The following is a 27,214-nucleotide window of genomic DNA, read 5'->3' on the forward strand; positions in this document are numbered from 1 at the left end:
TAGCAATCAATGTAGAGTGATATGTCTGGGTGTATTTCTCATAACCAGGATTCAATGGTGTCATGAGGCAACCAAACCTGACCTGCATCAAGAGCTATCGCCGTTATATATCCCATCATGACCAGTCCGTGTAAGACATCTATCACCAGCTCTTCAGTATTTGTGTAAAGAAACACTATTGCTGGGCTCGATCAACCCGCATCGTATTATTGATTCGATCCAGCAAATCATACCAAACACAACCATCATGTTCAAGTCGGACGAGGAGCCTCCCACAGAGACAATCAATGTTGAGACGGAGAGAGTTCAAGGTGAGTAGACCAACACGAATATGGTAATTACACAATTAACAGTAAACAGTGAAATGGTATCGTTCAACGCTCTACAATGCCACCATTCTCGGCCTCTGTAGCTTTGCGGCACCTGGTCTATGGGGAGCAATGAACTCTCTTGGAGCCGGAGGAGCCCAGAAGCCATATCTCGTCAACACAGGCAACTCACTCACGTTTTGTCTCATGATCGTCTCATGCTGGTTCACCAGTAGCATCGTCAAATACATCGGTATCAAAGGAGCCTTGGTTGTCGGCACGGTCGGTTTCGCCCCGTACAGCGCTGGCTTGTATCTCAACGTTCGTTACGGAGTTGAATGGCTTGTCATCTTTGGGGCTGCCTGCTGTGGCATCTCAGCCGGCATCTTTTGGGCTGCTGAGGCAGCTATCGGTGTTAGCTACCCAGAGCCCAGAAACAGAGGGAGACTTGTTGCGTATTGGCTTTCATACACACGACTAGGTCAGATTCTCGGCGGTGCTATTAACCTCGGTCTCAATGCAGACAGGAAAGAAGCAGGCAAGGTTTCTTACAACGTCTATCTCATCTTCATCGTGCTTCAAGCTCTGGGGCCCTTCGCGGCGCTATTGTTGAACCGTCCCTCACAGGTTCAGCGACATGATGGCAAACCCGTTGATCTCTCCATTTTCGATAATCCCTGGACCGAGTTTAAAGCAACGACACGGACTTTTCTAAAGAAGAAGGAATTGCTGTTGCTAATCCTCTGGATTGGACAGGCATTCTACTCGGAAGCAGTCTTCTTTAGCTACATCGCCCTCTACTTTAGTGTACGAGCAAGAGCACTTGGTTCATTTCTCTCAGGCATAGTGGCTGTTGTAGCAGGCTGGATCCTAGGCATCTGGCTCGATCAACACCATCTCCCCCTCAAGGCACGAGCACGCTGGGCTTTTTGCACCATCATGACCCTCCAGGGAGCCTGGTGGCTCTGGCTGACGGTCAACGCAACAGAATATCACAACAGACAAACACCGCCGACCTACGACTGGAACGACGCAGGCTTCGGACGCGCCTTTGGAGTCTTCATCTTCCTCCTGGCAGGTCTCCAGCTCAACTTTAACTTTCAGTACTTCCTCATCGGGCAGATCTCGACGGGCCCGCAGGACACGATCCGGCTGGCGTCCATTTTCCGGGCGGTTGAGTCGGCGTGGCAGGCCGTGAGCTACGGGCTGGGCTCGGTTCCCATCATGGCGGCTGTCGGCAGCGCGTACATCAACTTTGGGCTGTGGGGATTGTCGCTGTTTCCGGCGTGGCTTGTGATAAGGAGGATCGGGGAGGTGGACAAGGGGGAGAGTGAGACTGAGCAGGAGATCACGGTGTCCAAGGTTTAGGCAGCACTCTTCAAAGTGTAGCACATTCTCTCCAATGCCGTGAGACCAACACACAAAGAATATGCAACTGGAACACAAAGAATCCAGGCGATGAACAAAGTGGAACATATTGGAATCACCCGCGTGGGACCGTCACTCATGATAGTGGGGCCGTCGTTATTCTAGAAGACCCCACAGGGCGCTAGAGCACCATGGAAATGTCGTCACTGCCTGTTGAAAGCTCCCGCTCCAGGCAGGCTTCAGTGGGTTCCCGCAGGTGACACTGGAACTGACCTGGGCTGACGGGTGGAAGGTGGTGGCACGCATGGAATGGCCCATCACCAAAAACCTAGTTACCCGTCACCTACTTCAACCTCTCGTCACATTCTCTCCCCAAATTCTTTTCTGCCACCCTCAAGCGCAACTCTTACCATATCGTAAATCCTCTAGTCTTGGACTCAATTCCCGAATACTGCCCCTCCGACTAGCTCGACGACAGCTCTAAAACAATCATGAGCACTCTCCGGCCTCTGCGGGGCGGCTGTCAATGTGGCCGAAATCGTTACATCATCGCCGTTCCTCAGGAGGGCATCAGCGAAGCTCAGGTCCTGTTCAATACTGAGCCTGTCCACCGTAAGTTGGTCCTCTTTTCTATGAAACAAGATCGCGCACGGCATGCGAACACTGCCAATTGATCCCAGATCAAGAGATCATCAACTAACAGCCCTCCAGAAATTCCACTTGCAACCCCACTAGCCGCCTACATCCGAGTGCCTCTATCTTGGTACCACAGCACCACCTATGCCTTTTTCCCAGACGAGACGCACACCTTGATCCGAAGGGTATACACCCATCCCAGCCAGGAACACTCGAAACGGCACTTCTGCGGCTACTGCGGTACCCCCTTGTCGTACTGGTCCGAAGACCCGCGAAGCGAAGCCGACTACATCAACCTCACGCTTGGTAGCTTGCTGAGAGAGGATCTTCGAGACCTTGAGGACATGGGGTTGATTCCAGAGGAGAGCGAACAGCAGAGAACTGCATCGGAGCAGACGGCCGAGAGAGTGGGCAGAAGCACAGCTCTACGCCAGTCGTATGGAGTTCCGTGGTTCGACGGCATGGTCGAAGGAACCCGGCTGGGCAGCATGCGGCGTAGCCAAGGCGTCAGACAGTCTCAGAACGGCCGTGTCAGGGTTGAGTGGGAGATTGTAGAATTCTCAGGGAGCAGCGAAGGAGAAGAAGCGGGAGGGTCGGCGGGCCAGGCCGGAAAGACGGGTGAGGAAGACGTTGAGATGGAGCTATCACACCCCGGGAAGCGGAAGCTGAAGGATAGAGACGACTCAGAAGCCACTTCATAGGGAAGGTGAGATCTGATATTCGGTTGGCACAAGTGCAGAGACTGGATGTAATGGTTGGAGTCTGGAAGCTGATGACTTATTAAGCAATGTTTGCTCAGAGATGCGTATTAGTGATACTTTCAAGCAATCGACAGCGTGTTTAGAGTTCGACAAACACCTTCGTCTTTGAACTTGAGGAATGGGCTATGAACAGCCAAGGCAGTTCTCTCGAGAAAAGTTGAGCCGGATATGAGTTGTGCCATGGCTCAGTATCATGATATGCTACCTCATGGTGGGTCATATCGCAACTACCCGGTACCTGCTCCGGGGATGACCTGTGTTGAGAAAAAACCGCATACTGTCAATATGAGATATGCATCGTTCCTGTACTTACATGCAGGTTTTCCTTGATAACGCCTTGATTTGCTCCGGACAACTTTTTGAGTAGGTCGAAACTGAAGGTGACACTCCTCGGCCGTGGGTGTAGTACATAGACTGGGATGTGAGTTGTTGGGAATCACAACAGACCAATACCGTCATAAGCAATTGAATTATCCGTATAAGCCTGTTTCGCCTCATCGTGCGTCGTGTTCGGCGTCAATATCTTTCATGTGAAAAGCGATTGTGAAATTTAGGGCGGGTCTGGTGTTTCGGGCCTGGGAGCCATCGTCGGCCGGGACGCTCGGGGCAATGCAGGCCGGGCCGTTTAACAAAGTGGGGACAAGCGCCGAGAGACAGAAGTTGCAGAAGCAGAAGAGAATTGTTTCCAAGAGCTGACGGTCCTAGATCTCCATGACAACAGACTAGACAAGCCACGTGCCTAATGCGAAACGCCGTATCTGACGGAGTTTTTCCCAGTCATGCGTTTAGTTTCTCCGGCGAGTGAGGCAAAGCAAACCAACGCTCGGCCCTATGTGTGCTGTGCTGCATTCTGGGCGGGCGAGGGCGTGTATGGATATGCCGAAGTTCTGGCGCTGGCGGGCTGTCGTGGCGCCGGAGAGGCGGGCCGAAGGCTCGAGGAGACCCAGACGAGGAAGAATCGTCTGACGGGTCTGGGTCTAGGAGGTCCTTGTACGCGGGAAAAGAGGGGAAGCGGCAGGATGCAGAGGATTGGGACTGGAGTGTCTGCCAAGGATTGAGAATCTATTGACTTGTAAAAGGAATCAATTGATGAAAAGCTTTTGAGAAAGTTGATGAGGGATGTAAATACAAGCTGGAGTTGGAAAGCCTCATCCCAAGTTTGCGGGGAGTGGCAGGGTTTTGACAACGCAGGAGCTCCCTCGGGTCCCACCATCTCAACTCAGAAAGGTACCTGCCTCGGTGCCTTCCCTGTATGGATATGGGGGCACCAACCACAAACCGCCAACATCCATGACCTTCCCCCTCTGCATTTGATCTTAATCCCGTCAACTAAACACTGCCCACCCCCACCCCAGCTCTCGTGGCAGATGATCCCGCCAACGGCTAATACGGTCCGACAGGACGTCCATTTGACTTGGGCATATGCTCCTGTGCTTAATTGCCAAGCTGCAGACGAGGCCATGGACCTAGAACCGACAGCCCATGTTCTGCCTTCTGCGGGCAGCTATTTAACATGACCAGCTCGCCTGCTTTAGCAAACTTGACCTCTTCTTCTTCTTCCTTTCTCCTCTCAGTCACCTTTCCCTATCTTCAGTCCATCCTTCTCGTCAACCTCAGTTGTGACTGTTTGTTGTTGGACTCAGCCGACCTCTGAACTGGCTACGTGGAGTTGACGGCTATATACGACATCACCAAAACCACTATCCTCCACCATATAGCTTGAGCTATTGCCCACCATGTCTCTCCCCGCCGACTTCAAGTGGGGCTTTGCCACCGCCTCGTGAGTTCTCTCGGCCTTGTCTTCTATTAAGAACCTCAATTGACAACCTTGGCAGTTACCAGATTGAGGGCTCCATTCACAAGGATGGCCGTGGTGTTGCCAACTGGGACGTGTTCTGTGACAAGCCCGGCAAGATTGCTGACGGCAGCTCTGGTGTCACCGCCTGCGACTCTTACAACCGCACTGCTGAGGATATCGCTCTTCTCAAGTCGGTTGGCGCCAAGGCCTACCGTTTCTCCATCTGCTGGTCTCGAATCATCCCTCTCGGTGGCCGAAACGACCCCATTAACCAGGCAGGTATCGATCACTACCGCAAGTTTGTCGACGACCTCCTCGACGCTGGCATTACCCCTTTCATCACCCTCTTCCACTGGGATGTTCCCCACGAGCTTGATGTCCGCTACGGTGGTCTCCTGAACCGCACCGAGTTCCCTCTCGACTACGAACGCTATGCCCGTGTCATGTTTGAGAACATTCCTCGCTGCAAGAACTGGATTACCCACAATGAACCCTGGTGCTCGTCTATCCTCGGCTACAGCACGGGCTCCAATGCCCCCGGACGTTGCTCTGACCGAACCAAGTCTGATGTTGGCGACTCATCCCGCGAGCCCTGGATCGTTGGCCACAACCTCCTTGTTGCCCACGGCCGCGCCGTCAAGGTTTACCGTGAGGAATTTAAGCCCAAGAACGGTGGCGAGATTGGTATCACTCTCAACGGTGATGCCACTTTCCCTTGGGATCCCAAAGACCCCAGGGATGTCGAAGCTGCTACCCGCAAGATCGAGTTCGCCATCTCCTGGTTCGCCGACCCCATCTACCTGGGTGACTACCCGGCCTCGATGCGCGCCCAGCTTGGCGATCGCCTCCCCACCTTTACCCCTGAAGAGATTGCGCTTGTCAAGGGCTCCAATGATTTTTATGGCATGAACCACTATACTGCCAACTATGTCAAGCACCGCGATGGAGAGGCCCCGGCCGACGACTTCCTCGGAAACCTGGAGCTTCACTTCTGGAACTACCGCGGCGATTGCATCGGCCCCGAGACCCAGTCGACTTGGCTGCGACCCTGTGCCCCCGGCTTCCGCGACCTGCTTGTCTGGCTCTCTAAGCGTTACGGATTCCCCAGGATGTACGTGACTGAGAACGGAACTAGCATCAAGGGCGAAAACGACATGCCCAGGGAGAAGATTCTCGAGGACGACTTCCGAGCCCAGTACTATGACGACTACGTCAAGGCCATGGCTGATGCCTCGAGACTCGACGGTGTTGACGTTCACGGCTACTTTGCCTGGTCTCTGCTAGACAACTTTGAGTGGGCCGAGGGATACGAGACTCGATTCGGCGTCACCTACGTCGACTATGAGCACGACCAGAAGCGTTACCCCAAGAAGAGCGCCCAACATCTGGCTCCCCTGTTTGATAGCCTCATCAGAAAGGAGGACCCAAAAGTAGAGAGTAAGTAAGAGAAAGCCAGGGACTAAAGTGAAGTTGACTGGGGAATAATGCCACCAATCTCGGCCGGAATATGATTGACGGATGGATGAATTTTTTTTTTTTGAATAGTAGTTTAGTTTATGCCACTTGAAAGGGGGTATATGGAAGTGACGGATAACTGGGTTTCACTACCTTGAATTGATTACTTAAAATATTTGCCTTGTTCAAGTCCTATTATTTTGCAATATGTGTCTTGGACTAGGTGTCAAGTATCCTGCCTAGTCAGCTCGCTGTTCCTTTGATACGTTCTGGTCAACTGTGCCCTTTGAAGGTTCATGTTGCTGAGTTTGCCCCTCAGTTATTTGTTGTGGTTCAGGAGTATCGCCTCCTATTTCCTCATCCTCTTCGGTCTTGTCAATTCCACGCCGCATATACCAACGAAATAGGTAAACTACCATCTGGGCCATAAACACCTGCTCAATCGTATAAAGCAGCACAGGGATCTGGATATAAGCGCGCGTGAGGTCATCGGCCCTTGCCCACATGGCGCTCACCAACGGAATTCCCAAGCTCGTAGTCTTGGCCGCTCCACAGAAGCACACAGCAATGGTTTGCTCTTTCGACATGCGGGCTGGGAGTAGAGCTCTGGGTAGACGCCTGCCGAGCCACGATGAGGACGCCCATCCTACGAAGCGCTCCGGTGGACGAGCCGCGTAGAAGCATATGACGGTGAAGATGGCGTATAGGGCAACGTTGATCAGGACGTTGAAGACGACGTTGCTTGATGAGAGGTCCTTTAAGGCACCTGTTCCGAAAGCGCCAGAGAAAGTGGTCCACACGAGGAGAACGAGACACAGTGTGGAAACCTTGGCCAACTTGAGGGTTTCCAGGACCTTTACCGTCTTCTCTTCCCACGTCCATCGGATAACCTGACCCACGGCGAGGGGCAGCACGACACTAAGCCCCAGCTGCTTAGCGACATCGGCGTACATGTGTCCAAGAGTAGCAGGACTAGCAGGACGCCAGTCATCAAACGACTCGGGGTGACCCGAGGGAAAGAAGCCGTAGATAAGCAGCGGCGAGAGAAAGGACCCAGCGACGTTGCCGAGTACCACTGAAATGATGGCCGCTGCGTCGTCTCCGCCTGCTGATCGCGTCATTACTACATTGGATGCGATTGTCGTCGGGAGGCAAGCTGTTGCGAGGAGTCCGATAAGGATTGGTGGCGAGGGCGTCTGAGATTTAAGAGCTCCTGCAGCAATGGAGATGTGAACGACGGCTGCTCAATTAGCTCATAGTTCTATACACGCTGTGAAAACTGTAGCTTACCAAGTACAATAGCTGGGATGACGGCAAAGCTGATGCCCTGGACGAGGATATGCAACCTCCAGTTCGTCACATTCTTTCGTAGCTTCCCCGGCGAGAGCTGTAGACCGCTGACGAGAAAGATGAAGGCGACGGCGCCGTAGAGGATGCTATACTCTGAGCGGATGACACCTCCATGTTGAGCGACGGCTATCAAAAGAAACTGTCAGTAAGGGCTCTCTGTAAAGGGGTTGAGGAAGAAAAAAAAACCATACACGGGGCATAGTATCCCACGACACAAGCAATCGCGAACCCAATGATGAGGTATTGTGCCAAGATCAAGTTTCCCACCCTCTTGATCCAGTAAAGCACACCTCGACTGTCCGAAACCTCGGAGACGGACATGGCTCTTTGTTATTCAATGTATCCATCTTGGATAATGTCAGAGAAGAAAAAAAGAGAAGCTCCCTGTCCGGGGTCGGAGGTATTCGAAGGAATTGTGTCATTCGCATCTGGCCCGGCTTGGCGGTGGGAGAGGACGGGGCCGCCCGCGTTATTACCGCCATCACGACATTGATAGGGCGGAGTTTTAAATGTCCATGACCCTTGACCTGGTCGAGGAAAAAGAGCTGTAAACTCTTTGGCTTTACTCTTCTAAAAGATGGTGAATAGAGTATAACCAGAACAGGCAAATATGCTCCCAAAGTTTTTGCCTTTATCATCATGTGTCTTAAGCCAATTACTATGCTTGAGAGGAGAAATTTAAGTGCCTCTTTTGTTTCTCGACTCGCGCGCCAGGTTGGATACGCCTTTGGCAGTGTCCATCAGTCAATTTACGGAACGTCAAGCGGTTGGTAGAAGTAGAGACAATAGCAGTAACAATGGACAAGTAAAGTCCAAAACAATTCATCGTGAATTACATATTGATACAATTAGATAGGTACTAACGCGCACGCAGATTAACGAATACTTCTCCCCAGCTTCGCCCGGATCCTTCTCCGAAACGCATCGTAAAACCAGGGAGTCCAGCCATCTAGAGTCAAAAGACGAGCCCATCCACCAAAACCTCGTGTCAAAAAGGAAACGCGGCATCCAACACCGCCAACAACTTTTCTATCCAGGGCATCCGCCTCGAGCAAATCCAAAAAGAAAATAAACTGATCCAGGGGAAAACGCCATGCCATGGGTGATGATGGTATCTTAAAGATGGGTTAAAAAAAAAAGGGAAATAGGGTGCCGCAAGTCTGAGCGTATAAACAGACAGGCTCTGTGTAGGTATCTCATCAAGAGGGGCCCTGTTCATGAAAGGAGCTTCTCATTCGTCGTCAAGAGATTAAAGAAGGTATAGTATGTTGAAAGGGGATTGACAAGCCAAAGGTCAATTGGTCCAAGGAATGAAGGAATTGTAAAGTGCGAGACGGGCTGATCAAGCCATGATAGCCGGGACTGGGTCTAGAGGTAAGGCTGTTCTCGAGTCGCCGGGATTGGTGGTGCTGGGAGCCGGAGCAATCTCTGGATCTGGGATCTGGATATCAAGCTGTAACAAATGTCAGTATTGCAGTTCTCATAAGAAACCATCACAACTTACAGTCATGTAGCCTGTTTGCCGGAGGGGCATGATCTTGGGCGCCATGGCTCCATCTTCAGACCCCATGGCCTTTTCCATGTCGAGGTTCCATTGATCAATCCATTTCTCGAGACTATTCAACCGAGACTTGATTCCAGTGAAACCTAGGTCGTCCCAGATCCAGCCTGTCACGAGTCCAAGTAGGCTATCCAAGATATTTCTCGCTCCGTATGGGTTGAACGCCGGTATCAGTTCACCGTTGAGCTTCTCAATAATCCGTCGGAATTCTTGCTCCGACAGGCCAGCAGGGTCCAGGATTTCGGGATACAAGTTGGAAAAGGTAGGCGCCAAATCGCCTTGGATCAACCAGTCGCGTCGTATCCGAATAATGCGCGTGTTGACATACTCGGGCGAGTCGATAGGGACGTGAGGGTTCAGGTGAGGGTAGCAGGGATGTTGAGGTCCCCATTCTCCAGCCGCATCTGGCTCGACTTCTTCACCCATAATGGAAGAATCCGTCGATGAGAGGGCCGATCCGATGCCGTCCCCAGCTGAGACATTGGAAATTCGCGGGTCCATTATATCGGGACCCCGTTCCAAGTCCTTGCCGAAAGACGGCATTGGATCATCGTTCTCCGGCATCATTACAGCCTTTCCCTTTCCCTTGTCGAGTTTGACGGGTGCGTCTTCCACGATGTCACCCTCTGCAGGTACTTTGCTGGTTTGGGGTTCGGATTCTCCGGCTGAAGCGACACCACGGCGAGATCGCGTCTCGTCGTAGGAAGCGCGAACTGACGATGGAAGGCTCACTCGTTTATCACTACTTCCAGTCCGATCAACCTGGAGACTAGCACGGGTCGATAGAGAGTGGCGGGTCTGACGCTGTTCGGGGAGCGTGAGGAGGGGATAATCGCTGGGACCGGCTCCTACGGGATCAGGCAGAACGTTGTCGAGAGTAGGATGCTGGAGGGGTACGGATGGAGGCGGTGGTGTTGAAGGACGGCGCTTGCGAAGAGTGTGAGGTCGGGGGGTCGAGTTTGTGGGATTCCACAGGCGAACGGCGGATAGTCGGCGGGCACGGCGTGTAGAGGGAGCAGTACCCTGTCGTGGGTGAAAAGGCGAATGACGGAGGGCAGGCTCTTGATGGCGGTCGGTGGGTGGTCGTCTGGGAGGGTGCTGTGAATGCAGGGCGGCAGCGGCGGCGTCGGCGGCTAGATTGGTAGAGGCTGGGCCGGTTCCGGGATACGCGGGCTTGGGAGGGTCGAGGCTCGAGAAATGAGGGTTGTTGTTGCCCGGGGCATCTACTACGGTGGCCGGGACGGGCTTGGAGGGAGGCGCTCGGGAGAGTGGAGGATCCGTGGGAAGCAGGATGTCGGCACGGCCGCCGAGACGACCGCGCTGGGAAGGTATGGCGGCGTCCTTCTCACGTGAACGTGAGCGAGGGCGAGGCAGCGGACTTGATGACGGTAGTCGCAGATGGAGATGATCTCGTCGTCGTGATGGTGTTGGTTGTGTCCAAAAGACTCTACGCTAGCTGCCAGCGCACGGAGCTGGCGTTGGTGGTGCCGTGGAGACGCAGGCGCAGATGCAGAGAGTGACGCGGATGGAGGAATGCGATGAGTGTGATTTGTCGTCGCTAGGATTGACTGGGCTGCGCCAAGAAGGTCTGGCGATGAATCGGGGATGGTGGTGATGGCAGTGGCAGCAGCAGCAGCAGCAGCAGCAGGATCGTCAGCCTCGTAGTCTTCGTGATGGTCGTCGTCTGGGCCGTGGCTGGACTCGTCGAGGCAGCTGCAGGCAAAGGTTTTGCTGGAGTCGTCGATGATCAGAGAGGAAGAAGAAACAAGGAGAAGGCCTCGGCGGGCCAGCCAATCAGAGGCGGGGAAGGAGGCTGGGGGAGAAGTCGACGACCGGGGCAATGATGCGCTGCTGCTGAAGGACGCCCTAAAAGCCAGCATCCTCAGCGAGAAGAGAGACACTCTAATGCGGTGAGTGTGCTCTGTAGGTGGGTTCGGCTACAGCGAGCCCGCCTTTCATAAAAAAAAATTGGTTGTCGTCGATCTGGGGAAATTGAGTGTAGAAAAACAAAAAAAAAAAGAAGGCTTCCAAGGGGGGCGGGATGCCCGGTCTTGAAGAATCAAGATGGTTGGGGGTGCCAGTGCAATTGGAACGCCAGGATTGTCTCCTTGCAGCAATGGGCAAGTCACTGATATCCAGCGTTTTCCATCAAAGAAATGACTGACTGGGGATGAGTTCTTGCCCTTGTCTTTTGAGGATATTGTTTCTTTTTTCTCTTTCTGGTGGTTGACCCTCGGATATTGCATCAAATGTCAACGGCCGGTAATCTGCGCTCGCCCATGTATTAACTTTTGGCGATGATAATAAATAGTCAGCGGTATACGGCAATAGCGATCATACCCTGCCGGTATTAATAGCTGACTCGAGATTGGTGATGTTGAATTGAGGCCCTCGCGAATCTTCTCTTCTCTTCTCTCACCGGGAACCAACTGAAGACACAGGGCGAGACCAACACCTTTTAATAAATCGGGCACTAGGCCAAGTCTCATCCCAAAACCCTCGTCATGCGCACAACCCCTCCCTCTCCTTTTTTTCTTACTCCCGTCTCTTGTTCCCTCACAAGTAAATTAACCTAACCTGCCTACGTATGTATGCGCTGGCTGAGCGCGGTCTGTTCGTTTGCTACCCGACACCATATCTCCATCCCATCCACCCAATCTTCAAACCAGGGGCCCCGTCCTCTTGGGTTTGACAGGCGACCGGCTTCCCGACAGGGGGTTGACGGTCCCATAGATCCTGCGTATCAAGGGATGTTCGGGTGTCTCCAATGACGCCATGGCGGGCTTCATTTCGAGCCGCGTCCCTTTCAGCTTGCTAAGACGGGAAGACCAAGATGAAGAGAGTTTATTCTTGATGATTTCAAAGCAACTGCTGGTCGACAACTCCTTGTCGTGAAGGCCTCAAAATCTGTCCTGATGTCCCCTGGTTCCTGCATCTCCCTGCATAAAATGTAATAAGATGCACAGCAGATTATCGATACGTGGTGGGGGGTTATGGATATGCCCGATGGATGGATGCTTTGACATTCGATCCATAGTTAGAAAATTCCTCCTGTCTGCCCCTGTCTGAGTTGGGATGAACTTCTAACCTCTACACTCTGCGCCGCAAAAGAGTCTGTAGCCTCAACGAGTCTTTTCTTCTAATTTTTCTCGCACCTGACACGGCGACGACATGGGATCCTGCCCATCAACCCCTAAAGACCGTTCGATCATGATGCTCTTGGGGTGGTAGTTGCTACGCTCAGACTCTTGAAGAACGGGGTAGACTTATTCACGACAACCACATCGAGCAACACTCAGACAGCCCCTGACCCAGCGCCCGACCGGACGCTACGCTGTCGTCACACGATGAAGGCTATCTCTCGGTTGTTTAAGACGTTTGAGGGGGGGAGATGTCAGGCTCGGAATGCAAAGCATCCGTCGTGATTGTTACATGATGGGATGTATGGATAAGGAGATCTCGCGTGTTCCTGAAATGGAAATCCGGGGGCTTTTTATCGAACCTGATCAGTATAGGTTACATCTGCGTGTTGTGTTGCATGGCAGTTTTCTCATGTGCCATTTCTTGGGCTCTTCATTCGGGTGTAAGCAGCAATACTACCATATTCTTCTGCAACACACCAAGCCTCATCACCTTTCTGGCGAAGCCACATCGCTCGCTCTGCCGCGACTCAAGCCCGTCTTTTTGTACATGCCAATTACAACCCCTCATCCCTTCCCTTGCATGATGATCGGCGAGCCTCGGGACCCGAATCGAGACATGGAGAAGCTGTCAAATCAGATTTGCCAGCAAGGCCAAGTGCCGTGGCAGGCGGGTGAAAGATTACAAGGCCGCTCGCCCCATAGAAATTGTATGTGAGGACCGGCCCTGTTTTCTTTCACCCGCGTGCGTGGGGAAGAGAGTGAGAGAGAAAAGAGCCAGCCAGCTACCTATTTTGGCGTCGTGCCGCTTTCTCAGCTGGACGCGGCCCGGCCCAACTCCTCCGCATGGCGTCGTGAGTCTAGCGTTAGGTACTGTAGCGTTCTTTGGAGCTTGGGAGAGCTCTCTTAGCTTTTCTCACTCAGCTCTGCCGGCAGGTGACGTCGTCAATCATCTTGACTCTATTCAGCAAGGACAGAGAGCACACAGAAAGAAACGATCCTCTCGCCACCGCATTCCATCTCTGTCGCACAAACCTAAGCTCACTCTCCCTCACCATTCTCCATGTCGCGTGACCTCTCCGCCTTTCCCTTCCAACTCCAACTCTAGCCCTCCCCCCTCCATTCCCTACATCTCTTCCAGAATTTATACGGTACGGTGGTAGCAGGTCCCCCAACACCCGCAGCGTAGCGTCTACCGAATACCTCCGCGGCCATGACGGACGAGAATACGACGTCGACCAACGGATGGAGGCCTGGTACCGGCGTAAGCTCCGCCGTCAGCGCGGCCCCGCCCTCCGGCCACGGGCTCCGACGCGCCATGACCGTCTCCGTCGCCGAGGACGCCGCTGCTGCCCGGAGGGCTTCGGCCTCGTCGTTCCCTGCTATGGACACGATGCCGCCACGTCGGAGTTCCAACTTTTCAGAGTATAGCCTTAGTGAGGCTCGCGACATACTGAATCCCCAGCCCAGAGGTCCCGGTAGCGCCGACACCTTCTCTTCCCCAGGGGACTCTTCATCATTGGCATCCTTGTCACTGGCCTTTGCTCTTTTGCCAGCTCTCGCGGGCGTCTTGTTCAAGAATGGAAGTGCTGTCGTCACAGATGTCATGCTGCTGGGCCTGGCTGGTGTCTTTCTCCACTGGTCTGTCACACAGCCATGGTGAGTTGGCTTTCATCCACCCCAAGGGTATACGCTCACATTTTGCCGATAGGGCATGGTATCATTCGGCGCAAGAGGTGCGGATACAACGTGAGGCAACGGCTGAGAGTGTCATCGAGGATGATAGTGACCTCGACTCGAGCCCTAACATGCCAGCGCACTCCTCGCCACTGGATCATGTTCCCGAGGATGAAGAAACACAACCGGAATCCCATGAGGATCTGCGTGAAAGGCATCCCACAACTCAGCAGCAATCAGCTCTGGCTGAGCTATACGTCTACGAGATTATCGCACTGGCATCATGCTTCGCCCTTCCACTCATCGGTGCCTACCTCTTACACGCCATTCGATCCCAGCTTAGTCGCCCATCAGAGGGTCTTGTCTCTAACTACAACTTGACCATCTTCCTTCTCGTATCAGAACTCAGGGTTCTCTCCCACATGATCAAGCTGCTCCAGTCACGAACACTCCACCTACAGCGGATAGTCCAGGGCAGCCCCTCCAGCATCCAGTCAACTCGCAACGCAGAACAGTTGGAAGCCGTCCTCGCACGCTTAGATCGACTCGAGTGCCGAATCACGGCTGAAGATATCATCTCTACCCAGGGGAGTAGGCAGGAGTCTTCGAGGTCGAAGCAGCAAGACAATGCTGTGGCACGCGATGTGCGCAATGCCATCCAGCCTGAGCTCGATGCCCTAAACCGGGCTGTACGCCGTTATGAGAAGAAGGCAACCCTTCTTCAGTTTCAAACAGAGTCAAGATTCTCTGGCGTCGAATCAAAACTAGACGACGCTATCGCCTTGGCTGCGAGTGCTGCAAAGAATAGTGCATCACACAAGAACATCTTCCTATGGGCCATCGAGTCACTTACAGCCCTCGTCCTTCTCCCCTTCAAAGCTCTTTTGAGAATCCTACTGCTGCCTCTCAGCACACTCTTGGCCTTGACTAGCAAGAGTAAGAGAAAAGCACCAACGTCTAAATCATCCCGTGGCCGGAACGGCAAAGCAGCCATGCAACCCAGGTATAATGGGGATCGAGTACCAACTCGAGTGTCTAAGCGATAATTAATTCGTGCCACCTCGCAAGGTTGAGCAGTCTTTAATAATAATATTCTTTTGTATCCTGACCAGCTATGGTGGTTAGTTCTTATACGACACCTGGAAACCCTAGACCTTGACGTGCTTGGTCGGGGATATGACAGTGTTTCGCTCTGCTACATTCACCCATCTTCGGAGAACTTACCTGGTGGAATTGTTTACTTTGGTCGGCACGGTACGCGTAGATCAAGTTGTCCAATAAAGGTGGTTCAACGTGGTTCTCCTGGAAGCTTAGAAGAGACGCTCGGTGACTGAGCCAGCCATATCCAAGATGCCCAGGGCGAAAGGCCCGAAATGTAAACCCTCAGGCCGAGATGGATCGAACCTTGTGCCAATGGCAAGACCGAATTGGGACCAAAACAATCAACACAAGATGAATCGAGAAATATGAGCCCCCAATCTTGCACCGGTACGCATCCGGCTGAATAAGAACCGACCGTGTGGTTTGTTGTCGGCCATGTTTTGCCTAGAGTTGCGACCTTGTCTCAGGTTGAATCTAGCGCCGGGCTTGCGCCAGCCCAGCCAGCCCAGCCAGCCGTGGCCACTAGCGAGGCTTAAAGGCCTTGATTCTGACCTTGGGCTGACGGTTGACCTTCGCTTACGGCTTTACCGGGTCGAGGACGTGTCCTGAAGCGAAGGATTGAGTTGGTGGAGGTGGGAGCTAGGAATTGACTTTCCCGCGTCCACGGCCGAGTGCAACCTCAGATGCTCTGCCACGCTGTTCCGCAGTAGCCAACATCACCAACACGCTAACAAGCGTTGAATCAACAAACCGCCTCGATCCCGATCGCGTCACCCTTGCTCGGTGAGGTCATCTAGAGCACGTGGATGAGGATCGCATTTTCCGGTGTCCAGGATCAGGACGGCCGGAGGTCTGGTAGTGCGGGAGAGGGCAAAGGCCTGACATAGTTGCAACACCTATCCGAGGGCCACTTGCGAGGAGCCAAAACACACAAACACGATGTCCCGTGTATGATGGTGTTCACTCTGTGAGATGACGAAGGTATGACGGGCGCCTCGGGTTTCGTATGGGTACGACCCAGCTGCCGAAGTCCTGAGGTGATTTGATACCATCAATAATGGGCTCAACCAGGACAGCCTGGGTGATACACATAGTGGACACTGCTCCATCATCTAATATCCCCGTTCACCCCGCTGTACCGGATGATGTATGCAGCAATGAGAGACTGCGATCATGGCAGCGCGAAATATTGCAAACTCAGACATGCACATCACGAATTGTCCCTATAGGCACAAACCGAGCCAACATCCTGCCTGGGGGCGCAGCTTGACAGGGTTGGCTGGTCCATGTGCATTAATCAAAACATCCGTCGAAAACACAATTGCGTGTAATGGTTGTTCAGGAGAGTAAGATGGCGCACACATGGCTGACTTTTCTTCGTCTGAAGGAGGGAGGCAAGGTTGACAGGGGGTGCGCGTCTTTTTTTGGGCCGGTGATCTTCCCGTGACGAGATAGGCGAGAAGGGACGAGCTGGAAGTGATGGGACAGAATGAGATGTGATGGTAGGGTGTTGCATGGGACAATTACCAAAAGAGGATGGGATGAGCGTTGGACTCAGAGATGACCCTCCACAAGGCTCATGTCGGCCAAAGCTGCCAAAGGCGCGTGGTTGGAAACAAAAAGGTGGGACCCTTTAATCTCAGCACGCGTCGGTGAGGCTGCACTGGCGGCCGGTAGCGCATCTTCTCAAGAAGCTAAACGTCAAGGCTCTCAAGTCGCGCCTGGTACCTCTTGGTACGGCGCGGCAACTTGGCAGTTGTGGTGGATGCTTCTGCGGATCATGAAATGGATAATGACGCCGAGCACATGGCGGATATCGTCGTGAACCGTGGGCCTTCAGCTAGTGAATGCCCCTCTAACGTCTGAACGCGGTATCGGTCTCTCTCATGGTGTCCTCCACGAGCGGAGTCTTGGTCGGCATTCGGACTCGTGCGGAGCGGGCTGTTTAATGAGCTGGAAAGCCAACCTGGGCAATGGCCGACAAATGCCAAAGTGCCTGGCTAGCTGGCTAGCTGGCTGGCTGACCGTGGTTAAACATGGGCGCTGTGGTGCATGGCATGACATGATGTTGTTGGCGTCGCATCCGCGGGACAGGATTTGCTGATCCCGGCCTGTCGTGCAACGGGATAATGGCTTCCGCTGACGGCCCATGCGCGGCCGTTGAGTGTTGAAGAGAGCCTCGTTGTACAAGTCAACAAACAATCGCATGAGGGATGAACAGAGGTTGAAGCACGAGGTTACGAGCTGAGAGAAATCATGGATTTCAATGTGCAACGGTAGATGCGGGAGCAAGTTAGACCAGAAGCACTTGCAGTTTTTGGTTCCTGAAATTGTGATTGGAAACCAAATGGCAGGTGCGGCTCGTAGTTTTGGTTCTAGAGTGGAAAGTGTGGACGGCACGGGCGATTGCAGAACCAGATCGATTAGGTACCTAGCCACGCGGACTGGCTGGGCTAGTGTGGGAGGGGTGGTATAAAACAACAAGGGATTATCAACCAACAAGAGAGTCGAGGAAAAGGAGCAAGCAAGCAAGTCACTCACAAGCGAGGCCCTTGCTTTGTTCTACCTAAACACATATGCGGGCACCAAGGAGAAACAAAAACTGCAAGACATGGCGGGCACTCACAGAGAAACCCCCGGCCGCTTGCAGGCCCATGCTTTGATTTGCCCATTCACTCATGATCCGTTGAACTCATAACGACAGTGGGGAGTCCGACAGGAGAGGTAAAAAGTGGAGGGATACCCTTTTCGCTTCTGATCAGGTCAGGAGGCGAAACTAATTGACGAGTTCCAGAACGATAGAGATTCAAGCTTGGACCTAGGAGGAGCCAGAATCCCGGAACCCTGACTTGGTGAACCGTGAGTAGAACGGCATGAATTTTAAATTAGAAGATGGGACGAATGACTGTGAGACGATCGAGTTCCGAGCACCGAGTGGTTCAGGTTGTTGGCTGAACTGAGATTTCAGACAATGAATGAATCCGGGCCGCCAGAAAGGGACGGATGGCTGGACAAGACAAGCCATTGTGCTCCCAGAGAGGCGGGAAGTGGGATGTGCTTTGTCGGTGAGCCTCAAGCAGCCGCGTGTCATGTAAGACTTTTTCTGGCTGTGTGATATCACACTGAGATATAGCTCTAGCTGTCGTGTCGTCCAGCACAGCATCAATAGAGGCGGTCGAGGCGCAGCTGAGCAGGGAAAGAATCCTCGTCGCCGGCAGAACCCTCTTGTGTGAGAGTGGTGTCTGAGGTGTAATACCACCTCGACTAACCCGCGGATTGGCCTATCAGCAAATGCGATGGCGTCGCAGAAGTGGTGACGATGCATTGCCGTGCTCCCTCCAACCCACCGGCACGGGCACGTTGGCTACGTGTGACGATGGCAGCGGCTGAACACAGCGCAGCCCGCAGTGGCTTCCCAGCAAGCGTGCGCCCTTGGCTGTTCGACCTGGCTCATCCGCCTCTAGGATAGGATCCCATTCGCAGGAGGGCTGAACGCCCAGTGACAGGCAGGGCATGACCAGGCTCTACCGTTCGGGCGTGTTTCCTCTGGCCGCAGCCAGGGCCCCTCTGAGCTGTTCGCTGGGTCGGACCAGGGGTCCACCAACGGGAGACTGGTGATATCTCAGGGCAGAGAGAGAGGCTGCTCTGGCGGAGGATATCGAGGCCTGCCGGGCCAGACTCAGAGACCTCGCCCTACCAGGATGCAGAGGGATTTCACAGGGATGCGGATGGGGCATTGGGGCCGCTGTGAGCAGAGTCTGCAGGCTCTCAGACTCGCCTCAGGCGCTGTTCGGCTGGAGCCCACTCTAAATCAGCCGCTCAGCATGATCCCTGCGAGGTGCAATCTTGAGGAGCAGGTTCAGGTTCTGTCTGGGTTGGCGAGAGTGGAGAGAGTTTGGGCGAAACACCCTTAATGGCAGGGCCGTAGTATTATGCGTCTCGTCTCAGCCAGAAACAGGATGCGGCGAAGCGTCAAGAAGAAAGCCTTGGAAAAGATAAAGCCCATTCGGTGAAAAGAGGCGCTCGTCAGCCAGAGAAAATTTCTCTTTAGCCCCCGGCCGTTTTCTCTCAGCTGCCCATGTTGACCAATTGCGCTATGGACCATGCCATTGCCGTGCCATCCCATGTCCATCCGTCCACCATCCATGGATGATGGGACATGGATCCATGAATGATGGCTGGCCCTGGCGCGGGCGCGCTCCCGTCCAGACCAGGCTGGGATGGACGTGTACCTGAAGGTAGAGTCGACAGGTACATCTCGATGGCGATTGGCTGCCCTTTAGATGGGAGAGGGGTGGGCCGGGATGTGCCTGGGGTGAGGCACCCCACCTGCTATTCCCGAATCGGTCAACCTGAGAAGTGGAAGGTGCAGGCCGTGCAGGGCCACCGGGAAGGCGGTACGTACCTTGTAGCTCCGGCTGGCCCGCGTCTTCTGTAAGTCGTTCGTCTCGGCCATCACGACACCACGGCGTCACAGGAGGCCCTGGGGAAATTGGCCCTGGGAGGCAGCTCTCGCAGCCCGCGCCATGTGCTGTCGCTTCATCCACTCACTGCCAACCATGGCCGCGGCTTGCCAGGGTATTCCCAGTCGTTCTCCGCGTCTCCAGCGCGCCAGGCAAGTGGGCTGTGACGGTCCATCGTGAGCCGTCGACTCGACTCCAGTCCTCCAACGAGCCCACCACCAGATCTTCGAAGGAAGCTAAAATTACACATCGCTGCACGCCCAGCACTGATGATAACTATGAATGATCCCACACCCTTCAGGATCCCCTCTTCTAGGCTCTCTCCCCTCCCTCTCTTTCTCCGTCCTCCTTTTGCCTCGTGGTAGTATTGTTACCTGTTGGCTCGGGTTTGCCTTGTTCCACCGACATCCCGCGCTGTGCTGCTGATCGTCGACGACTCTCTACCATCGAAATCCCCCTTGTCTCTCTCCCGTCTTGTATTTCCTCTTGCCGTGTCCGAGTCCCCCGCCATTGATCGGCTTTGATCGCCTTGTTTCACGTCCCGCCATCGTGCATTTCCGAAGCCAGGGCTATCAAGCTATTAGAGTTGCTTCTTGCATCCCACCCACGGACTTGGCCTGCCATTGAGCTCTCGCACTCCGTGACTTTCCTCTCATCTTCTCATCTTTCCCTCATTCATAGAAAATACGCGTTCCTTGGAATATTCTGCCGGTTTGGAATTCAACGATGCTCAGCAGGCCCTTCAACGCTGCCATCAGGAGCTCTCGATACTAAATCGTCAACCACTTACCCGTCAAACGTCAACTTTCGAATCACAATGTTCTTCCGCTGGTCTCGATTATGGACGCTGCTCTGCCTGCTTTTGGTAATACAGCAAGTCAGTGGCGAGATCTTCAGATTGGCTCCACGACAGGATGAGGAGCAACCACGAAAGACAACAGCCATCGAGTCCGACCCAACAACACGAGAGAGTGAACAGGCCACCAAGACGGAAGCTTCTGTCAAGAAGACTGAGGCTCGAGAAACTACATCAGCTGAAGCCGAGTCCAAGACCGAGTCCGTTTCAGTTACCACCACCGAAAGCGAGGGAACTGAAACTGAGACCGCCGACGCTACATCAACAAGCGGATCTCTTGAAGACGATGCCGGCTTCAACTCGACTCTCTACAATGGTAATTTTTGACAACAACTTTTCAAGTATCTGACTGACAAACCCAACAGCCACAATCCCTGCTGGTCAACTGCCCATTACGCCGGTGCTTACTCCTGGCTGGGGCGTTGCTGGTACCATCCTGCTCCTGACCGGCATCGCGCATGCCCTGGTTGGTATCAGGAACCGAATGATTCACACCTTCTTTTCGACCGCGTTTTCTGCCGCATTGGGCGTTACCGTGCTCATCGTCTACGTTATGAAACCCGAAGTGAGCAATGGTCTACAGGGAGGATATGTGGTTGCCGTCGTGCTCTCAGGATGTCTTCTTGGTGCAGCTTCCATGTTCTTTCGAGAAATCACCGAAGGGCTTGGCTGCGCATTGGGTGGCTTCTGCGTTAGTATGTGGCTCCTGTGCCTGGTTCCTGGCGGTTTGCTCGGACCTGTCGCATCCAAGGCTATTTTTATCGCCTGTTTCACTTTGGGTGGCTTCGTCTTCTACTTCAGCCACTGGACTCGAGACTGGGCTTTGATTCTCATGATCTCTTTTGCCGGTGCCACAGTCACTGTAATTGGTATCGATGCCTTCAGCAGGGCCGGTCTCAAGGAGTTCTGGGCCTACGTTTGGGATTTGAACGATGACCTTTTCCCGCTTGGTGCTGATACATACCCAGTCACCAAGGGTATTCGAGTTGAGACGGCAGCAATCATCATCATCTTCCTCTTCGGCATCGTTTCCCAAATTAAGCTGTGGAAGGTTGTTCGAGAAAAGCGTGAGAAGAAGGCCGAGGAGGAGGCTGAGGGTCAGCGGAACCTTCGGGAAGAGGAGGAAAATGTCGGCCGAAACATTGAAGAGGCCAACGCTCGAGAACGACGTCAATGGGAGAGAGTCTATGGAGATGGCGATATCGGAAGCTCAACAGCCTCGCGCACTTCAGATGACGGCGAGATCTCAACAGAGAAGAAGCACCGCGACAGCCAGACCGACTCTTCAAAGAGACAGTCCGCTTCAATTGTCGAGGTTATTGAAATGACGACCATGACAGATCCGGAGCCGCCCAAGAAGCCAGCTCCCGTCACCTTGATGTCCTCGGAACAAGACATGGACGGTAGAGTGACGGTTCGCGTTGCCTCTGATGATATTGCTCGACCTCTCAGCCAGGTTGATGAGAAGGCTCTCAGTGCACACCACGATACTCTCTCAGTTGCCAACGAGTCTGTCGACAGGCGCGTGTCTCAATCCTCATCGGCTCCTAGGTCTCCCGCTCCTCAAGTCATCCCTCTTCCGTTCACGATTCCCGTTGCCGCCGACGATGATGATGATGCCATCTCCGATGCCGAACGCTCCTCAGTCGCAACCTTTGCCGATGATGAAGATGCCGAGCCCCCTACAGGTCACCGCCAGTCACTTGCTAAGAGACTATCTCGCCTTTCTCGTGGATCGATGGAGTTGCTGGGAAATATCTCGCATCGGTCCAGCCGTGTCCTTGGCGAAGACCATGAACACGACCATGGCCACAGTGGAAGCACCGAGGATCTTGTGATCCCACGTTCTCGACCTCGTGACGATGATGGCTCGGTCGCGGCGACAGTCGATGACGAGAGTCTGAGCGCTGGCGACCGCCGTTCCCTGCCTGGTACTGAACCACCCAAGAGCATTGAGATCAATGCCGAGCTCTCTGGAAAGGATGACCATAGCAAGTTGAGCCCGTCCCCGAGTCATCAGACTAGGTTCCTCGAGGTCGACACAGCCAGCAGCGCTGCTAAGCATACCAAGGCCGAGCATACGGAGGAGCAGGCTTCTGAAGCCCTTGACAAGGCCAAGTCCGCAACATCCGGTTCTTCGGCCCGTGTTAGCTTGACGAAGGATCGCCTGCCAAGGTCATTGTCTAAAGTTGCCTTGTCTTATCGAACCAACGAATGGGCCAAGCACTTGAGCCAAGCTGATGCCCCGGAGCTTGACGACATTCACATCGACGTTCCTCGAAGCCCTGCGGTGCCGACTATCGAAACCCCCGCTCCCGTTCATGTCAATGAGCTGCAAAAGTCAGCCCACGAGGGAACACCCGCACCTGCTATCGCACGATCCGACTCTCAGATGTCCAACATATCTCATTCTGCCTCTCGACGCAGTGTGAGGCAAAATGTCCCCGCAGCCCTCGCTATTCTCAATGGCGAGGGGCAAAACCGCAGCCCAGGCACGACGCCTACCAGTGCCGCTGTGCCTCGATCTGCCTCCATGGGCCTGCGTCGAACCTCGAATGGCATTGAGCCAATTGCCGAGGAGCGTGATGCTCCTAGTCTGACTCCTCCCATCCCTGAGGGACAGGCTGTGCGATCTCATTCTCTTAGCCCGGCTCCTATGCCAGATGCCCACCGTTCGTCCACTCCAGGTCTCGTCTCGTACTCGAGCCCTCAGACTCTCCTCGGCCAGCGCGAGATGTACCTCCGCAACAAGTCTCAAGGAAACCTCCTGGCAAGCACTTCCGAAGTCAGCCTGAACAACCCGTACAGAGCTTCCAGCGATGCCGGTTCTCTCAACAACTATGCCATGTACGCTGCCGGTGTTGGCGCAGATGTAGATGATCTACCTCTGAGTCAACGAAAGCAACTCATGCGCCAGAGCAGCCTGAACCCATCAACCTCTACACCTTCGTTGCAGCGCCTGAGTGGCGGAAGTGGCAGTGGCGGCATTGGTCTCAACAGCTCAGAAGCGCCCTTTGACTCTCACCAGCCCAAGCGCGTATCCACACTCCCTACTTCTTCTGAGCGCGAGGCCCGTATGGCCAACTTTCGAGAGAGTGTCCGCCAGGACCGTCTTGCGGGCGCCCCAGTTGTCAACAGCACAGGACGAGAGACCCCATTCACGCCTATGTCGCTCCTTGCCGGCAGGGAAACCGAGGTTCAGCGCAACGTCGAGATGAGCCGCAACATCCTCATGAGCCAAAAGGAGGCTGAAGCTCAGCGACGTGAGATGGAGCAGCGAGAGAAGGAGTGGAATGATCGAGCCTTTGACGAGCGCATGCGAAGCGGTGATCTTCTCGGAATCCACCGTGAAGCCATGCGAAAGATGCAACGACACGCCAAGGACAAATGATGAGGTCCTTACCTTACACCAACTCAACTCTCTGATGACAGCCAGAGCACAAACACAAACACACTTCTCTGTAACGATCAGAGACACCAAGTCACATTCATTTTCACGTTACATTTTTATACCATCTTTCAACATGTTATCACTTTGACGCATTATTGATACCAGGGGTTTTCATGTCAGGGATTCTGAAAAAAAGCGGGATTGGTCAAGGTTTCAAGATCAAAAACGACACTCGGGTTGGCGGAGGTTCAGGTATACAGGTACATTATATAGAGGGTGTGCGTGTGTGTCACTGTAGCGCATCGCCGGCGTTAATTTGGCGGGTTATAATTCTAATGGTTCTGGTCTTCCTGGTTGGAGGACACGGTGATGGCCAGGTGTCTTGTACATGGTGGCTTTGGCAGAATCACAATTTTATGGATTATTCACAACCATGGCTTCTTTTCTTATGGGACGAATGTGTATTGTTGTGGCTCGTGAAAGTCCTTGAACTATCTTCTGAATCCTTGACTAAAGACTGAAACCTGTGAGCGCCGACGCCGTCGCCTGCAATGATGCTGAGCTCGCATGGGGGGGTATGATGGCAGATTAAACACAATAAACAAATAAAATGACTATCGAATCAAGTGTAGTATGTTTTGCTTCTGGTGACCTGGGTAGTTGACGTTGGTGGTTACGTAGCCCAACCATACTTGCTTTCCTACTGTCGGTATGTTTGTGCTAGCATGGTCTCGACGGTGACAGATTGTCCAGATGTCGATGAAACAAGTAGACTCGTCTCGGGTGTAGACACAGATAGCTGGGTTTGGTCATCGGACCACGCGCGTGTCTGGATATGAGAAGGTTCCGTTGAGAGGTCTGCCGTATCCCAGTGGGGGCTGTTGACCACAGAGGGTAGAGACTCGAGGGGGAAACCTCGTTCGAGTTGAGGATGCCTGTTCTTCTTTCTTCCGAAACTGAAAGAGGGGATAAATGGTAGCGGTATTGTGGGAAAGTCGAAACGGGTGCGGAAGAGAAAGGGGTTGGGCGTTGGAGAGGTGAGAGGCTCCGGTGCTCTGTTGAGGGCGATGGCCGAGGGGGCCGTAGGAGGAGGATAGGAAACATCCCATGGATTTGACTGCGATGCTTGAGGTTGGACAGATTCGGGCCCTTGTTCGACGTCTTGATTCGCGAGAGTGAGGTCGATTGAGTGCATGGGAGCATTACGAGAGCTTCCTGCTGATGATGTGCTCAGACTGGGAATGTGTCGCGAGGACAGAAAGCTTCTGAGCTTGCTCTGTGGAGGAGAACTGCTTCAGTTAGTTAGTGTCTTGCAGCAAATATTCACTGTCACTCAAGTGAAAATTACCTCGAAGCACCTGTGGACATCATCAGATGAGTGTTGCCGGAACTGCTTCCGTATGCGTCCCTGTCAGGATCGTACTCTTCGTGAAGCTTGGGAAAGATGTAGCCAAGACCGATGAGGAGTAAGCCGAGGCGGTAGCTGTTCATGGCATCCTTTGTAGTGCCAAAGAAGATGAAGACAGGGATTGTCGCAAGGATGGTGATGTAGCAGCTGTTCATGTAGACAAAGGGGACGCCATTCGAGGGTAGAAAGATGATGTTTGACCACATGTTTGGGAAGGGTTGATTGTGGATGAGATGGTAGTCGAAAGGTTGGAGGGGGAAGGCAACCATGAAGTTGATGACGGCGAGAGTGATGATTATGGGTAGAAAGGGGACCAGGATGGAGATGACCATTAGATAGAGTCGGCGCTTGGTTCGTTGAGCCCGTTGAGTGGTGAGCCGGTTGCTGCTGACAGCCGAACGGGTGGCCCTTGCGACCTCTCGGAAACGGATATAAGTCAGGACTGGAAAATATGTGTTGGATTATCTCACGGCTGGATGAAGAAACAAAGGGAGACTTACTTGCGTATCCTGAAGTCATGATGGCAATAACCACAGGGGCAGTGACGAAAAAGACAATGTAAGGCCACGACGGTGAGGCAACCCAACTACATCCCACCAGAGTACCGACGACATATCGTTGAGCGGTAAGTGGCCAAACCCAGCAAAGCTGAATGATGGGAAGAGGGAAGATGATGAGTGCCTGAACAAGGTGACGACGACGCTTCTCGCGGACGGTCAGGGGGTTGGCTCGCAAGAGACCGACTTGCTGGGCGAGGTTGCGCATCATGGCGAGCAGACAAGTGACGAATAGAGCAATGTTGAAGTTGTGAATATAAGGGCTGAGATCGCAGAGACCATATCCAGGCCACCAACTGTCAGTGTCATCGTTTCTCCAGATCAGGGCGTTAACGATGGTGTCGAGGTTGGTCACTTCGATGTTGAGGATAAAGACGACGGCTGCGAACTCGCTGTTTCGGTAGAGATGCTTGAGTGGTACGAGACAGACGATGTTTGCGAGAGTGGCGAGTAAAACACGACAGATAAAGTTGGCCGTGAGAGCGGGAGTGGTGATGGCTTCAGCTTCGCCGGCCACAACGATCCAGGAACCGTCACGGCCGAACAAGTGGTCTGAGCCAGCCATGACGAATAATTGATATGAAGCTTTCTCATAAAAAGGTTTCAAAGTATGAAGTTTCGTCAAAGCACACACCTTGTGGTAAAGAAAGGTTGGAGAAGGATGTGACTGGAAACCGTTGCGTCTTGGCTCAACGGTTGATCAAAGCGGGAAACGCAGGGGCCTTTCTTCTATTAAAAAAGGGCAAGATATTTTTGTTGACTTTTTATACAGTCGCCTTGCATCAATTACTTATTGCCTAGGACCCGGGAGGCCGGATCCTGGCCAAGGTGGGCGTGTTGAGGCGCATCTCAATAAGAAGCAGCCTCAGATGCCACATTTGGGATGATATGAATTACGGGCCCTGAATTAGAGGCTTGAATAAGCTAGACCATTTGGGTCATATACGAGCGGGAGTGACAACGTTTGGGCAGTGCCCACCAGGGGCCGTTATTGAGGATCTGGAGAGGTCTTATTCAGGTCCGAATGCGGTAAGTCGATCGGACCAGGGGCGTGGAGGTGAGTAGATCGGCAGTTTGGTGATCAGACCGGCATGTAGCATGCAGGCTCTATAAAAATAAACAGGAGGCGCCGGGGTTTGCGCCTTCAGGGCTTGAACGTGCGCCTGTCACTTTTGGCGCATGGGTCATGGTGTTGATTTGAGGCATCTGGCCCGAAGGTGGAGAGGAAACAAGGTTATCAACCATGGACAAGGCTTGGCTGTGATAATTGGAACTGGAATTATACTGAGATATTGAATGTGCGTTGTTGACTCGGATGAAATCTGGATTTAGTGAACCAGGCACTGCATCTTGGAACACGATACATGGTATCTTGTTCATGATG

At 53.4% G+C, this 27,214-nt stretch overlaps 8 protein-coding genes across 8 annotated transcripts; 5 read left to right on the top strand and 3 right to left on the bottom strand.

Moving 5' to 3' along the window:
* Positions 1 to 247: 247 nt before the first annotated feature.
* On the top strand, positions 248 to 1,676 carry NECHADRAFT_79314 (uncharacterized protein; the record flags this gene model as incomplete). The annotated part of the gene is made up of 2 exons (XM_003051793.1): positions 248 to 311; positions 361 to 1,676. The coding sequence occupies 2 exons, from the start codon at positions 248 to 250 to the stop codon at positions 1,674 to 1,676; spliced, it is 1,380 nt and encodes a 459-aa protein (XP_003051839.1).
* Positions 1,677 to 2,007: 331 nt separating this feature from the next.
* Positions 2,008 to 3,181, top strand: NECHADRAFT_100184 (uncharacterized protein). Its single transcript, XM_003051794.1, has 2 exons — positions 2,008 to 2,288; positions 2,388 to 3,181. Exons 1-2 carry the CDS (start codon positions 2,168 to 2,170, stop codon positions 3,011 to 3,013), a joined length of 747 nt encoding a protein of 248 aa, XP_003051840.1. The 5' UTR covers positions 2,008 to 2,167; the 3' UTR covers positions 3,014 to 3,181.
* A 1,628-nt stretch (positions 3,182 to 4,809) lies between these two features.
* Positions 4,810 to 6,316, top strand: NECHADRAFT_37665 (glycoside hydrolase family 1; the record flags this gene model as incomplete). Its single annotated transcript, XM_003051795.1, has 2 exons — positions 4,810 to 4,853; positions 4,909 to 6,316. 2 exons carry the CDS (start codon positions 4,810 to 4,812, stop codon positions 6,314 to 6,316), a joined length of 1,452 nt encoding a protein of 483 aa, XP_003051841.1.
* Positions 6,317 to 6,565: 249 nt separating this feature from the next.
* Positions 6,566 to 7,997, bottom strand: NECHADRAFT_38959 (uncharacterized protein; the record flags this gene model as incomplete). The annotated part of the gene is made up of 3 exons (XM_003052240.1): positions 6,566 to 7,566; positions 7,617 to 7,802; positions 7,868 to 7,997. 3 exons carry the CDS (start codon positions 7,995 to 7,997, stop codon positions 6,566 to 6,568), a joined length of 1,317 nt encoding a protein of 438 aa, XP_003052286.1.
* A 468-nt stretch (positions 7,998 to 8,465) lies between these two features.
* NECHADRAFT_68612 (uncharacterized protein) lies at positions 8,466 to 11,117 on the bottom strand (the record flags this gene model as incomplete). The annotated part of the gene is made up of 3 exons (XM_003052241.1): positions 8,466 to 9,129; positions 9,181 to 10,615; positions 10,735 to 11,117. The coding sequence occupies 3 exons, from the start codon at positions 11,115 to 11,117 to the stop codon at positions 9,019 to 9,021; spliced, it is 1,929 nt and encodes a 642-aa protein (XP_003052287.1). The 3' UTR covers positions 8,466 to 9,018.
* A 2,473-nt stretch (positions 11,118 to 13,590) lies between these two features.
* Positions 13,591 to 15,100, top strand: NECHADRAFT_92893 (uncharacterized protein; the record flags this gene model as incomplete). Its single annotated transcript, XM_003051796.1, has 2 exons — positions 13,591 to 14,036; positions 14,089 to 15,100. 2 exons carry the CDS (start codon positions 13,591 to 13,593, stop codon positions 15,098 to 15,100), a joined length of 1,458 nt encoding a protein of 485 aa, XP_003051842.1.
* Positions 15,101 to 19,714: 4,614 nt separating this feature from the next.
* On the top strand, positions 19,715 to 23,975 carry NECHADRAFT_100186 (uncharacterized protein; the record flags this gene model as incomplete). Its single annotated transcript, XM_003051797.1, has 3 exons — positions 19,715 to 19,774; positions 20,493 to 20,790; positions 20,840 to 23,975. The coding sequence occupies 3 exons, from the start codon at positions 19,715 to 19,717 to the stop codon at positions 23,863 to 23,865; spliced, it is 3,384 nt and encodes a 1,127-aa protein (XP_003051843.1). The 3' UTR covers positions 23,866 to 23,975.
* A 1,234-nt stretch (positions 23,976 to 25,209) lies between these two features.
* Positions 25,210 to 26,395, bottom strand: NECHADRAFT_37539 (uncharacterized protein; the record flags this gene model as incomplete). Its single annotated transcript, XM_003052242.1, has 2 exons — positions 25,210 to 25,715; positions 25,774 to 26,395. The coding sequence occupies 2 exons, from the start codon at positions 26,393 to 26,395 to the stop codon at positions 25,210 to 25,212; spliced, it is 1,128 nt and encodes a 375-aa protein (XP_003052288.1).
* Between the last annotated feature and the right edge of the window lie 819 nt (positions 26,396 to 27,214).

Source organism: Fusarium vanettenii (assembly GCF_000151355.1).
Source record: "Fusarium vanettenii 77-13-4 chromosome 4 genomic scaffold NECHAsca_3_chr4_2_0, whole genome shotgun sequence".
Taxonomy (NCBI): Eukaryota; Fungi; Ascomycota; class Sordariomycetes; order Hypocreales; family Nectriaceae; genus Fusarium; species Fusarium vanettenii.

Excerpts from the sequence above, each read along its gene's own strand:
- NECHADRAFT_100184 (XM_003051794.1), top strand. The coding sequence starts at position 2,168 with ATGAGCACTCTCCGGCCTCTGCGGGGCGGCTGTCAATGTGGCCGAAAT. Across the intron at positions 2,289-2,387 it reads CAATACTGAGCCTGTCCACC|AAATTCCACTTGCAACCCCA; the intron begins GTAAGTTGGTCC and ends ACAGCCCTCCAG.